Source organism: Sciurus vulgaris (assembly GCF_902686455.1).
Source record: "Sciurus vulgaris genome assembly, chromosome: 4".
In the NCBI taxonomy this organism is placed as follows: Eukaryota; Metazoa; Chordata; class Mammalia; order Rodentia; family Sciuridae; genus Sciurus; species Sciurus vulgaris.
Window position 1 is genome coordinate 132,465,205 of NC_136464.1, and position 14,517 is coordinate 132,479,721.

The 14,517-nt window shown below is 36.6% G+C and overlaps 1 protein-coding gene across 9 annotated transcripts in view; it reads left to right on the top strand.

The window, feature by feature from the left end:
• Positions 1-14,517, top strand: part of LOC306659680 (uncharacterized protein) — a 118,466-nt gene that overhangs the window by 4,659 nt on the left and 99,290 nt on the right. For 6 of the 9 annotated variants that reach the window (XR_013763375.1, XR_013763376.1, XR_013763377.1 and 3 more), the window contains exon 1: positions 10,490-10,552. The exons of 1 other annotated variant lie outside the window; for it this stretch is intronic. Coding sequence is in view for 3 of the 8 variants with exons in the window: in XM_079137352.1 (XP_078993478.1) it covers positions 10,537-10,552 (16 nt within the window). In the remaining 5 variants the exon portion in view is untranslated. Of the gene's footprint in view, positions 1-10,483; positions 10,553-14,517 lie in introns of those variants that run through there. 2 more of the 9 variants (XR_013763373.1, XR_013763374.1) reach the window with 1 other exon arrangement.

The following is a 14,517-nucleotide window of genomic DNA, read 5'->3' on the forward strand; positions in this document are numbered from 1 at the left end:
AAAAAAAATTGGCCTTATACCCTAATTTGTTTGCCCCTCTCGGAAAGAGAGAAAACATGTAAGCCTGGGGACATACCCTGCTTATTAAGGAGCTAAGCTTTTTCATATGGTCTTTTGAATCTATCACTCACTTATCCATGAATCTAGCAACTATTTATTGAATAGTTATTTTATGCTAGACTACTTTTTTGGAAATATGTGACTGAAATAGATACAATTCTGTATCATCATGGAACATATAATACCCTTCCTGGGAGGCATTCTGGAGAGAATTTCTCTAGCCTTACCTTTCATTTGATGTTTTAGCAGCCTGCCATGACAGATTGGCAACTGAAGTGACTGCTCCACTTGTCCACTCTTCCATCTTGCTCATTACTTGATGGTGGCCTTAACAAGGGGGATCTGTCAGGTGAGAGTTCACATACTCCATTTCCTCTTCTCCTTCTTTGGGCCGTTCACGACTCCTGCCTACTCCCACAACATCTGATCTTCCAAAATTACCTCTCACCTTTCTTCAAAAGTTTCCCTAAAAAGCAGTCATCGCTGGTCAGACTTTAGATATAGTGAGGTTTTCATAAGTTCATATTTATTGTTTGTGTCCTGTGCTGAGACTCACTGAATCATCACAAGAAGCCTGTGTCATTGATACTGACATTTACATCTGAAAATTAGAAAACTGAACTCTAAAGATAGATGTTAAAAAACAATCAAAGGCATCGAGTGGTTTTCTGAACTCTAACTCAGATCTGCCTGGCTCCAAAACCCTGCTCTTTCCCACAGCATGTGTATATTTCAAGGTTTTAACACCTAGTGAGTTTAACTCTTGGGGACCTTTGGATTGTGTTTCTCTAAAAAGGATTGCCTGTTGGTCTAACACATTAGTGATCTTCCTGTGCATGTAATACACTCTTTTCTTTCACCCACATGTTGTTCTGCAGTGATTTATTCTCCAGATGAAGACTAATAGCATGGTCGGCATCTGTTTCTTAAGTCTTTAGAAAGGTGGAAGTCAATAGTTCAGAGAGATGTGTCTAACCCTGGAATGATCTAGGCAAAAGTTATGGATGATTGAAGTTGGTAGAGAGAATAAGCTTTAAATGGGGGTAAACTTTAACACCAGCAGTGTTAGCTGAACTTAAAAGGAGGGAGGAAGGAACAGTGGAAAAAGGAGTTTCCACTGTTTCGTGGAATAAGCAGTTTTGGTTTTTTTCTTGACTTCTCTATTTACTAGCTCCAAACACGTTATGCCATTCTATCAACCGTCTTCAAATAGTATCTACACAACAGTATCTACTTGTTAACCTTATTATGAGGACAAGTATCAGTATGCTTAGAAAATTTTCATTTAATTGTTCTGTAGTAGGAGCAAAATATCAAAACAACCTTTTTTTTTCAATCTCAGGTGGAAGGAAAGAAGGAAATATGAAGTCACCATTAGATAAACACTGCAGCAAATAATGTAGACGAGATCTATTGATGGATGTTAAAATTAGTGGATACAAGTTTTAGGGGAAATGAAATCTGGATAATTTCTAATACTATCCCTTAACTACAAAGAGAATAATAGTAAATTATGATGGAGAAACCTTGTGAATGTGAATATGACCTTAACCAAGCATAACATGTGAATACACTGTTTAGGAATAAGCCATCAATGTCATGGAGTCCTTGATATGACACACTAAGAAGAGCACATCCATTCTGTGGTGTTCTTACAAAAGTATATAACTTCTAATCAGGAGAACACACACACATATACATACACAAATCAAATTGAGAAAAATTCTAGGAAATAACTGATCGGATCTCTTCAAAGGGTGGAGAGTAAGATAGACAAGAAAAGGTTAGGGAATTATCATGGTTAAGAATAAACTAAGAAAAAAATCTATTAAATGAATTCCTGAATTGTAAAAAGAATATTTTTCTAGTGAGAAAACTAGTAGAATTCTGAAAGAATCAGTAATTTCATTAATAGGACTATAGCAACATTAATACCCTGATTTGGATATTTTTACCCTGTAAAAACGTGAGGGGTATTGTTATAGGAAGCAAGTGAAGAATAAATGAAGACTCTTGGTATTATTTCCACAACTCTCCCCTGAGTCTAGAATTAATTTAAAATAAGAAGTGTAACTGACTGACAAACAAAAAGAAAGAAAGAAAGAAAGAAAGAAAGAAAAAAAAGAAAGAAAATTGTCCAGTGATTCTAATAGGTGACCGACCAAGATTGATAAATCTGGCCTATACTGTAGTGAATTCTCCAAGAATGACAGCTGTTACTAAGCCAGACTACAATGTCATGCAGGACCAATCAGTTTTACTCTTAGGGGAGTATAATGCATTTTTTGTGTTTGTCTGACCTTGGTGTATCTCTCCAGTGACAGTGAGCCCATTAAATATAACAGAGTCTTGAAAAATAGTAATAGTCAATGAGACTTTTGCATGATTTGGAAATTCTGCTTTTTTTTTTTCTAGATAACAAGGAAATAGAGAATATTCTCTGTTTCCTAGTCAAACTTTTCCCATCAAGGATGTGAATGAAGTTACACTAGTCATGTATTCATATATGAACACAGGAAAGTTATCTTTGACTCATTCTACTGTCTTTCCTATTCCCATTTCTCCTCCCATCCCTAATTTCCCCTGTCCAATCCAGTAAACCTCCACTCCCTCCACTGCCCCATCCCCCTATTGTGAATTAGCATCCATATATCAGAGAGAACATTTGGCCTTTGGTTTTTTGGCTTATTTCACTTAGCATGATAGTCTCCAGTTCAATGCTTTTATGGCCATAATTTCATTCTTCTTTATGACTAATATTCCATTGTGTATATGTACACCAGTGTAACTCCAAATCATGTACAATCACACATCATGTACAATGGGAAGTTATACTCCATTTATGTATGTTGTGTCAAAATACATTCTACTGTCAGGTGTAACTAAGAAGAAGAACAACAAAAGAGAAATAAATCACAGGATTGATTTAAAAATAAAATAAAATAAAAATAAACAGTAAAAGTTTTATCAAAAAAATGTGAGTGAACTTCACCATTGCTTTAGAAAATGAGTTCTCCACTCCTCCCTAATTTTGTGATTTTTTTCATGACTAGGAAGGCATACTTTCTAAGTCTAGTTTCTCCTTTGTGAAAACACACACACACACACACACACACACACACACATGTTTGTCATTGGGCATTTTCTAGGGCAGAACTATTGTGGTGGTTTGATTAGCAGGGAAGGAAGGAAGAGAATCTGAGGAGGGGAAACTTTTGTTTATTTCCTGGTTCAAATTTAGAAATACAAATTGTTTCTCTGGAGTAGGAAATATTAAATGAAAGCATAAATATTTTCTTCAGTGTGTATCACCCAGAAGAGAGTTCAGGAAGGAGGGAGACTGCAGTAGTTATTTCCCTGTTTGGAGAATTTTAATCATTACTTGCATAGGCAAGACTGCTCAATTTGTAAACTTGGGCAATCTGGCATAATAACTTCTCTCAATATTATAACTGTTTAAAGTTCTTACTTCTTCCAAAGGATCTCCAAATAAAAGAATGGTGGTTTGTGTGTTAATGCAAAAATGAGAAATTGTAAATATTTTAACTAAAAATATTCAGATTACCCCCACCAAGTGATGAAGACTTTTAACCCATAGAAGCAAGAATTTACAAAAGCAGTGTTATGAACATGATATTATCATTGGCATCAGTTGCCCAACATCTTTTTATGCTTTTTCCTCATCTGCAAATAAGGCTAATAAAAATGATTTCCTTGTAGTGCTAGTGTTAAGGTGTAGTGAGATCATACTTTATAAAAGTGCCTAGCATAGTGCTTGACACATGGTAAGTACTTAATATATATTACTAATTTTTTTAATGGTTTTTCAAGAACAAAAAAAGGAAAAGACAAAGAAGGATGGATTAAAGAAAAAAAAGTTTATGCCCAGTTCGGGAGAAACCCCAGTGAGCAGTCAATGCCTACATCTCCCTATTTCCCTGCTGGCTATTTTAGACTGCTTCTTGACATCCACTAGGTGTTCAGCAATTATTTTTGAGTAAATGAATATGACCATGCTCTTGAAAATATCCTCAACTCTGTTAGCCTTCTATTCCTCCTCCATCTTGACCTGTAATAACTGACTTCAACTGAGTCCTCATAGCTTCTCCTTGGCTATTCCTGAGCATCTTTGCTGGAAAAAGTTACATGACTGAGCTGACTGACTTCACTTTAAATTATCACACACATCAAATGGACCTTCAGCATTATTCAGAAATTGTTTCCTCAGTAATTCTGCCTCTCTACCCAGTATGATTTTAATTTCAAACTCTCAATTTTCACACCTCCCACCCTCTCATTCTTAGCTGAATACCTCACTTCATTTTTCATTCAGAAAATAGAAAACATGGAATGAAAACTCCATCTGCCAAACTAAATCCAGAAACCTTAGTGCATTTGCCTCCATCACTCTTATGTTTCCACCTGTTACTCTGGAGGCCAATCTCTCTATGGTACCCTGAATCCTATTGACTGACTCTCAAAGTCACCACTCATTCTCATACACATATATATTTCCTGACTCCTCAGTCTCTCTCTTCCCTTGATTATTTCCATGAATATGTTAATGTGTCCCAATGCTTTCCATCTTAAAATATAATCTTCATTGATCTGACAACATCTTCAGTTATGGGCTCCATTTCTCTCTTCTTCAGAGCCCAACATTATGGGGATGTTCAAGTGTTATTTCCTGTCTTTGCTTTTTCCACTTTGAGATGTTCTTCATCTCACTCTACTCTGATTTTCCTCTTTACCATTTCATGAAGGTGAGAGGTTTATAGCTTGGTGGATTGAGTTCAGTTCAGGAGAACATACTAAGAAAGTTATTGTCCTCATATCCAAGCCTCCAGCTTGTTTTGGTTCATCAGTAAATGATACTTTGATTTCTATTACAGACTCCCATTCAGAACTTGGCAAAGGAAGAAGCCAAAGTCATTTATTGACTCCTTGAAACACAGCATATTTTATGAATTGGCTTAGAATCTTGAAAAATAGAGAAGGAATGAGTATTGGGACTCAGTATGAAGATAGACTTTTTTGAATGACTGGTTATTTGGCATTAGTAAGTGTGGATCATGTTGATTTTGACCTTAGTGGCCTACGACAGCCAAATAGGTTGGTGTCTCAGAAGCAAAGATAATTTTAGTTAGGGGAAGGCCTTGGAAAGCACAGGCTTTAGGGACAGGCTGGGGCAGCAGATGCTGACCTGAGTCAAGCAGGTGCAGTTTCTGTCTAAATGGCATAGTCAATGTGTGGATTAGATTAAATGGAAAATAATCTTTTCATCCTAATTAAGATTTGCCTCAAAACAAGAAGAGCTTTAACATATGGAGTGAAAGTAATTGGATTTCAAGAACTCAAGAAATTGACAGAGAATGTGTCAGATGGCAGACAAAAATGGGGAATAGGATCCTGCGTCAAAATAATGTGTAAATTTGGGTGAAGTTTTCTATGATAGATAATCAAGGAATGTTTTGTCCAATTTTGAATGATTTCAATGAAGGCAAATTTTTATTGTTAAAAAATTTTTTGAGTGTTTAAAATTAAGTGTCAGCTATTTGGAAAATTTGTTGAAGTGAATTGCACGAATCATCCCATTCTCTAATGGTACTGTTGGCTGAACTTCCAATCCATATCTTCAATACAGCTACTTCCTACTATTTCCTCTACTTCAATCGCAGTCCCAGGAATCATCATCTTTTACGTTGGCTATTGCAATAGCATCTTGGTCTCCCTCACACTCTTTCCCCTCTAGAGTCTCCCTCTGCACAGCAGCCAGAATGACCTTTTACAAATGTAAATCAAATCATACCACTCTTCTGCTTAAAATCCTACAGTGGTTCCCATAGCAATTAAGTTAAAATCCGCATTACTTACCATGACTTACAGGGGCCCTACATAATCTAGTCCCAAGCATCCCTCATCATCTTTCCCCCTGACAATTATGCTCCAGCTACCATACCAGGTCATTTTGTTTTCAGAGACTTTGCAAATTTTATTCCTTCTGTCCTGAAACAAATGTTTTTCTTTCTTCTTCCTGCTCCCTTCAGACCTGTGTTCAAAGTTTATCTCCTCACAGAGGAATCATTATCTAAAGTGGTGTCCGCCCTCACTCATCCTCTCACCTTGTTACCTTCTACTTTTTGTTTTAAATTCTATGTGTTTGTTTTTAATAGTAGACCGTCTTCATTTTCCCCAACATCAATCTAAATCCAATAGACCTGATTTTCAAAAATTACGAAGTTATAAAAGTGTTTTTTCTTTTGAAAACCATGATCATTTTCTATCCATGAAACAGGGTTGTCTGCAAAGCCTTGAACTGTCAATAGAGTCTACGGAGCTAACTTTGGCTCATTAACATAATGCCAAGGCTATCAAATAGGATATTTATCTTCTCTGAACATAGGAAACAAGGAATTGTACCCAAAAGATACTTTGCTACCACTGTTCTCATCTGAGAGTAGCCAAAGTTTGTTGTGAAATTATTGGGCTTTTTCTATATAATACCTAGTGAAAAGGAAAACAGATTCAATGGCTTCTTCTCTTTGAAGGACCAAAATGTTTTTCACTCTTCTCAGAATTCGGGTTAAAAAAATGTATTCATCAAAGCAAGGGAGGCTGTAAATTTCATTATATTTCTGCCAAAGTACTGAAATGGAGGATATTGAAGTCCAGTTTCTTCTTAAGCGTATTTATCAAATGATAACACTAATTTCCTGTTGAACGAAAGCATCATTGTCATTGACATTGGTTTTGTATATTAGTGCACAGTGCAAACACTCTAATTGTGACAGTGTATCACCAGAAGATTCCACTGGCATGACTAGCAGCATAAGTTGGATTCCTGGCAGACCAGCAAGGGTCACAGAGCTGGGTCTCACAACCTATGCAAGGTGGCCATTGGTATCCTGAACCTCCAGGAGTTGTGTGTGCCCTGCTCTAATCTGTTCCCCTCTAATTCATGGACTTATTTTCCTCTTATCATACACCTATGCAAAAATCATCTTATTTGTTTGCGTAGTTGCTTATTATTTGCTTTGTCTAACTAGAACAGAAGAGTATGAAGACAGGGACTGGATCATGATTGTATCCCTAATGTCTAAAACCATGCCTGATACCTGATGGATATTTATTCCATAAGTTATTAAGCTTTCTACCTTTCGAAATCAAACTCACCTTTCTATATTCTGCTTTATGCAGTTAAGAATGGAACCTTATAAATTACATTTCCTCTTTAGTGTTGAATCTTTGTCAGCCTCTGCCAGTTGGAGGAAATGGAAGAAAACTGGGGATGGAAGAAGGCTAGGGATGGAAAAGACTTCCTTCTTGGTTTTCTGTTGTTCCTATCAACACTAATGCACCAAACTTCTTCCTCCTGGCAGAGACAGTTGACTCAGCAGCAATTGGTTCCAATTTGCAGATATTTAGACTTTTATAAACAGCCTCATCACCCGCTTTCAGATGGACTAACAGCAAGCAAACTCTAGCAACCTTTTGCAATGGAGACTTTCTTCAAAGCCTGTAAGCCAGAACTACCCAATAGAGGAAAATGCAATTATTCATAAAATTTTAAATTTTCTAATAGGTTCATTACAAAAGTAAAAAAAAGGAAGTGAACATGTTATTCAACTCAATGTATCCAAAAATATCATTGCAATGTAATATATTTAAAATTATTGAGATATTTTACATTATTTTTCATATAAATCTGGTGTATATTTCACTCTTTCAGCATGTTGAAATTTGGACTAAGCATGTTTCAAGTGCTCAAAAGCCACATATATCTACTGCTTACCATATTGGACAATTGGGCTCTAAGTTTAGTGTTCCCAGCAGGTTCCCTGGTTCCTCAGTCTAGGGGAGGAAGTGGTATCTCCATGTTTTGTTTCCTAATACCTAACAATTCCTTGTGTTAAATCTCCTTTATTGAAATAACTGGTATGGTTTCTATTCCTTAATTGGATCCTATCTGATACTTTTGTCCAATAAATCAATGATGAAGCTAGAAAAATGTGTTTCTATCCTCTAGTACCATGGAGACAAAGTGTTTTAATTATACATTTGGATCAAGGGAGGAAATTGAGTTCTCCTGAAGAAGCAGAACTTGGCAGAATTGGTAAGCAATGTGAGCTTAGTTCACATTGAACTGGAGAAATTAAAAAAAAAATTTATTTGTTCTAATTTGTTGTACATGACAGTAAAATGCATTTATACATTTTGATGGAAGTTTGGTTTTCTCTAGGACTGTGGAGCACATTCCAATCTGGTCACCCTCTGCACTCCCCATTTTCCTTCACATCACAAAGAGAGATGTCATAATTTTGATGAATTTTGGTCAAGGTTTTTACAAAACCATGAGATGGGTTTTGAAATTATCAGTCTTCAAAACCAAAATGAGGTGTATTATCTTTGCCCCTAACAATTTAGGTACAACTTTAATATGTCTATCTTTGAAAGGTTCTATTGTCAGCTACATCTATGTAAAGTTTAGGGCATTAAGAAAAAATAAGCACACAAATTGTTAAACAGAGGAACTAACCATTTTCTTGATTAGACTAGCCTGGAAATCAATTTAATTATGCTCAACTTTTCATCTAAATTCTGCCAAGTTGCTTTTTTGTATGAAAATACAGCTTTGGTGGTCAGTGTGTTTTATGTTAGAGAATCTGAGTGTGAGTAAAATATTTCTTTTTGCCATATGCCAAGAAGATAGACCATATCTCTACTGGGCTTATTCAAATAATTTTTCTAGTAGAAAGGTGATAAGCTGGGTTAGCTCTGATTTCCTAAAGTCAAGCAAAAATCCTTGCCTTTAAATGAACTGGGGACTAAAGGACTCTTCTCATAGATCCTGTTATAGATTCGATGGACATTATTCTCTATTATTTTATCATGTCCCTTCCTCCTTTTTATAACCTTTTGTTCTTTGGACTCCTTTTTTCTCCCATTCTCTGATATTCTTCTGCTGCCTTTTCTCTTCTGTCCATTTTGAATCATGATTCTTTTGTTGTCTAATGAAATATCTCCCTTTAGGACCTGAGAAGCATCCCCCAGCCAACATGCATAGAGAGAAAGTCTTTTTATTTTGACCACCTTTCTTACCCCCGACCTTGTCCTTGTATGCAATGTCTCATTTTTCCCTTAGACCTGCTTCAATTTATATTTCTCATTATAACTTTCCATTCTTTGTGCCAGTCTCTCATCTTTCCCCTCCCACTAGTATAAATTTCTAGCACTTAAATCAAGACTTTTCTCTTCAAGGCAGTATGTGAACTTTAGTTAATCCTCATCCCATGCACCTTTATTACCAGTGCTGCAGAAAGCAGGAGGGAGACTGGGCCTCTCCCAACTCCCAGAGGGGTCAATTCGGTGTCTGATCTAGCAGTTGAATATTCCGTATGCTTAGTTTTTTATTAAAACCTGGAGATAAAGTCTCTGTCTCTCACATAATAGTTGCCTGGATTTGTGCAGTGCCCTTTACCTGAGGATCCAAAGGCATCTGAACACATTTTGCCCACAGACTCACAGTGTCCAAGGAAATAAATGCTTGCCAATGTACCTGTTTGTGGAATGGAAACAGAATGGGTCAGAAAGGATTTACTGAATGGGATTGAAACAGATATAACAGTTTCCCTCTCCCTTTATTTCATTTTTGCTTGGGTTTTGCAAGGAATCTGTGTTTATAACAGAGCTCTGCATGTGTATTTACTGCAGGAAGATGCTTACTGCCTTGGCATAGTTGCATGGTATGTAAATCAGTAGCTTTGAGAGATGAAATCTCATAGGCTGAATGGATTTTCTATGGGCCAAAGGGCATTCACAAATTAATTGCAAAGCTGCCCTATGACACTGTTGTGGAGTAGGTTAGTTACTTGCCCAAAGTCACTTTGCTTCAGAATGTTAGGCCTGAAAGAAGAGAATCCTATTCTGGATGCTCTATCACTTTACACTGGCTTCTGATTCTCTTTACAAGTGACTCACAGGAACTGTGTGCTACCAATGTGCTTCCAGTTGCAACTGGTAGCAACCACCCACCCCCTAACTCTTGACTCTGCTGCTCAGATATCTGGGCTGTTCTGATTCCACACAGTTTTGAATTTCCTCTGGTGTGAGGGTACTCAGAAGGCAGCCCATGCACAATGCCTTCAGTTAAAGCAGTTAAAACTCTTCTGTGCCCATGGCCTGAAGCGCACTGTGTCAAACTGCTAAGTGAGCAGAGTAAGTGAGGAGAAATTTCTCCATTCTCAACGACACCCATGGCATCTGCTGCAGCTTCCTGTAGCTGCTGTAATAAGTTATTGCCAGCTTAAGAAAGTCATTCTCAGGGCTGGGGAGGTAGCTCAGTTGGTAGAGTGCCTGCCTCACAAGCACAAGGCCCTGGGTTCAATCCCCAGCACCACAAAAAAAAAAAAAAAAAAAAAAAAAAAAAAAAGTCATTCTTCTGCATTTCTGGAGGCCAGAAACCTCCAGTCAGTATCAATGAGCTGGAATCCAGGTATGGGAAAGAGGCCTTTTTCCAGATACTCAAGGGGAAGGCCCTTTTCTTGTCTCTCTGCTTCTGGTGGCTGCAGGGTTCCTTAGGTTGGGGCTGAATCATTGTACTCTTTGCCTCCCTGGTCTCATCCTTTTTCCCTTTCAAATCTCCCTCTGTCTCTCTTAAGAGGACACTTGTAGTTACATTCAGGGCTCATCCATTTAATCCAAGATCAATTTCCCATATCAGCAAAGACTTTTTTGTACATTAGGTGACACTCATGGGTTCCAGGAATTAGGGCTGGATTTTTAAATTTTTTTATATATATTTTTTTATATACAGGACCTGATATCTTTAGGAGCTACTATTCTTCCAGGTAGTGTGCATGATCAAGGTAGTTATTTATCTAATTTCTAACTTCTCTAGAAATACTATTATTTTTAAAAAAGATTCATCTTGAAAATTTAAGATAATTTCTTTTTTCTTTTTTTTCTTTCTTTCTTTCTTTTTTTTTTTTTTTTTTTAATTTTCTTCTGGTGAATACTATGGAGGGAATTTAACATTCTCCTGGAGTTTTCTACACAGTTTTCTTTTGTAATGATTGGAGAATTTTCTGGTTTGGCCCTATGCTTGCTGGGCTACATCCAAAGGTTGTAATGTAAGGATATTGTTTTTCCCAGACTCAGACCTATCAACATGCATTTACTGGATTTATACTTTTGACCATCCAGAGAAGGAGCAGTAAAAAAATAAAGTTCTCTTGAGTATTATGTGGGTTGGCTTGTTATGTGGGGTTGGGAAGATTTTTCCTCATGAACAACTCCCTTGCCTCTTCTCCCTTCATGTTATATAACTGATATTTTTAGTACCCCATGGCATTTATATCTTCTCAAAAGTCTGTGTTACTTTTATTTCCTTAAAAAGAGATTCTCAGGGTGGTATGTTTGGATTTCCAATGTTATTCTTCTTTGTTTGCTCAAGGCACAATCTACTTTTCCTTTTTCTTTTTGGTCTCTGGGTTGATGTAGTGAAAAACAAAGACCGAGTGATACCTGGAGATTTTGAAATTGGCTAACATTCACCTTTAGTTTAGAAGTCTCTTAATAGAGAACTATACTTACCATAAAGATTGCATGCTTGCATGAAAAGGATTTCAGTCAATTCTCAGATTTTTGGAGTAAAAGTCCTAAAGACTGATGATTAGATTTGAGATTTACTTGAATTCCAGGTTCAAAGAAAGAATCCTGGGATGTGAATTCATATAACAATGGTTACAGTAATTGCTTTTGAATTGAGCAGAATCAGTGACAAAATCAGAAACACAAAACTAAAGAGGCATTGATATGGTTGTTTTTTAAGCTACTGGTACTTTATTCAGGGAATAACATTCACAAACTTTGGTCATTGTTCTTCTTATCATTTCAGGAATTTTTTACTTTTTCCCCTAGATACTATATTGAACATTCTATTTTTCTAGAACAATGAAGAATCCTCATTAATTAGAATGAACTAATCCTAATTAATTAGGACATTTCATTTCTCTCTTTCAATTCATATTGATTTCTTAGACTATCAATGTGATTGACCAGATGCACAGCTGCCTTGGTGATGTCATGTGATATTTAACCACCAGTAGTGACTAAGTCCCACAGATCATTAAAAAAAAAAAAAACAACAACAAAAAAAGACATGATATACAGAGTAACTCCTTCCTTTTTTTCATTTGATATACACTGTATATCAAATCTCATTGCTGCCTCCTTAATACTTCCTGAATTTAGTCCCTACCTTTCCAAGCCATGATGACTGTCTTAGGTTGGACCATCATCACCTCTTTTACTGAGTTATCAAAACAATCTCCAACCCATCTCCAGTCTTGCTTTTTCCACACTATTAGCCTGTGTTCCTTCTAAAACTCAAATTATGGCATTCCTCTACTAAAGTCTTCAGTGTGACCCATAATCCTTGAAATAAAATCCAGACTCCCAAACCTATCTATTAGACTTTTCATGATCATGACCCGATTCTCTTTTCAGCTTTGTCTCCTATCTCTTCCTCTATTATAGCATTATAATGTCTATAAATCCCTAAAATATGTGTTTCCTTGCTTTTATACCTGAAACTGGGAAAACTCTGTTTTCTAATTCTTTCCCCCATTCTTCTGCCACCATTTTAAACATAAGTAGTTCAGTTTAATCATAACTTTCACCTACAAACCCTCACAAACTCCCCCGACTCAGATCAAATTATGTTCTCTTTCCGTCTGCTTCCTCAGTTTAGCATTTATCACACCTTGATCATATCTTTGATTTTTTTTTTTAAATCTGACTGCTAAGCTTCAGGGCAAGAATGTGTTTTGTTAACCATTGTGCTCACATAATAGGAATGCAATGAACATTTATTGATTGAATGAGGAGGCCTAGTCAAATAGTTTTATCATGAAAATGAGAATAGACAAGAAAAAGACAAAATAGATGTGAAATAGAAGTGTCAGCTATGTTTCATATTCACCATCACTGAAAGGAACCTTGATTTTTTGTTGTTGTTGTTGTTGTTGTTTTGCTTTCTTCTCTAAAGAAGCAAAAATGTTAACAGCCCAACTTTAAAGACTAAAGCTTCTGGTTTTCTTACAACTTACTTTTATGTTGTACTCTAAATTGGTCTTAATAAATGATATATGCCATTGTCCTACCCTCTTCCTCCATTTTAACTTATGAAAATGAACTATAATGGTTTTATGCTTTCAAAGTATTTCAGGTTTTCTCGTTTATTCCTGTAAGAATTTTTAAAATGATATTTGCATTTCTTTTTAAAAATAGTTTAATGTATCTTAATAGCATGCTTACAGGAATAGCACAGAGCAGACAAAATGAAGAAAGGTATAGTCAGTGGATGGAATTGACTGGTAAAAATGCTACAAGTTCCATTTAGTTGCTGTCAATAAGAAATTTACTTGTTTTAACAAAATCTAAATGTTGGCACTGTCCAGAAATATTTAACAGTTTTATCTATTATTATTACAAAATTAAACTGTTAAAACTCCTTCACTGAAACATTTTGACTTAAATGCACTATAACCCAGCACTATGTATAAAATTTCACATACTATTAAAAAATGGAAAAATTGATAACACTTGATATCCGTCCCCTACTTTTCCAGTCGCATTTATTTGGTTTTGACATCATTAGGAAAATAATGAAACATTGTGGATTCTTAAGAACATTAATTCTCCACAAACATGGTGTGCTAGTTGGACATCTTTTGGCATAATTCCTACATGTTTGTCAGGGAAGACGTACAGGTTATTGTCTACCAAAAGGCCAACCAGAGAGGTCTCACTTCCCTCCTGTAAAGCACTAATAGGTGTTCTAGAAGTGCAGAACTATTTTGAAGTCCTGATAAATTTCTTACCAGATGCTGAAGGGGAAGTTTGAGAATCTGAAGATCAGTGGAGTTCTGATAACATCTGCTTTCATGAGGGCCGCAGTACCAGGCCTATAACAATGAGGTTTTCTGTCCCTCCAGGAGAACCCCTTTGTGAGTGGTTTTTGTAGCCTTGGCTTCCTGGGCTTTACCACAGCTCTATTTGTGGGCAGCTTTGTACAAGGTACAGGGACCTTATTACCCTCTTGTCCTTGCTAGAGCTCAGCAAGCTAGATGCTGTGCTGGTTTTAGAGAGAGACTGGTCTCACTGCAGTGGCTGCTGACACAACTGGCACATCTGAGTTTCATCAAATAACTAAAACAAAAACCAAACATGGTTTTATGGTTGTGACCATGGCAATGAAATACAGCTGCCTGGTGACCATGAAAGGCAGCAACCAGACAATGCACTGGAGAGCCGTGGTGCTCTTCCTGTGGTGTGAGGAAGAGTTTATACTGCAGTTGAATTTGCCCTTGCTTACTTTGTGCAGTGGCATCTTTTAATACAGTAGTAGACCTTAATTTTTGACTTGGATGACTCTACGGGCCTTAAGCCAAAGTC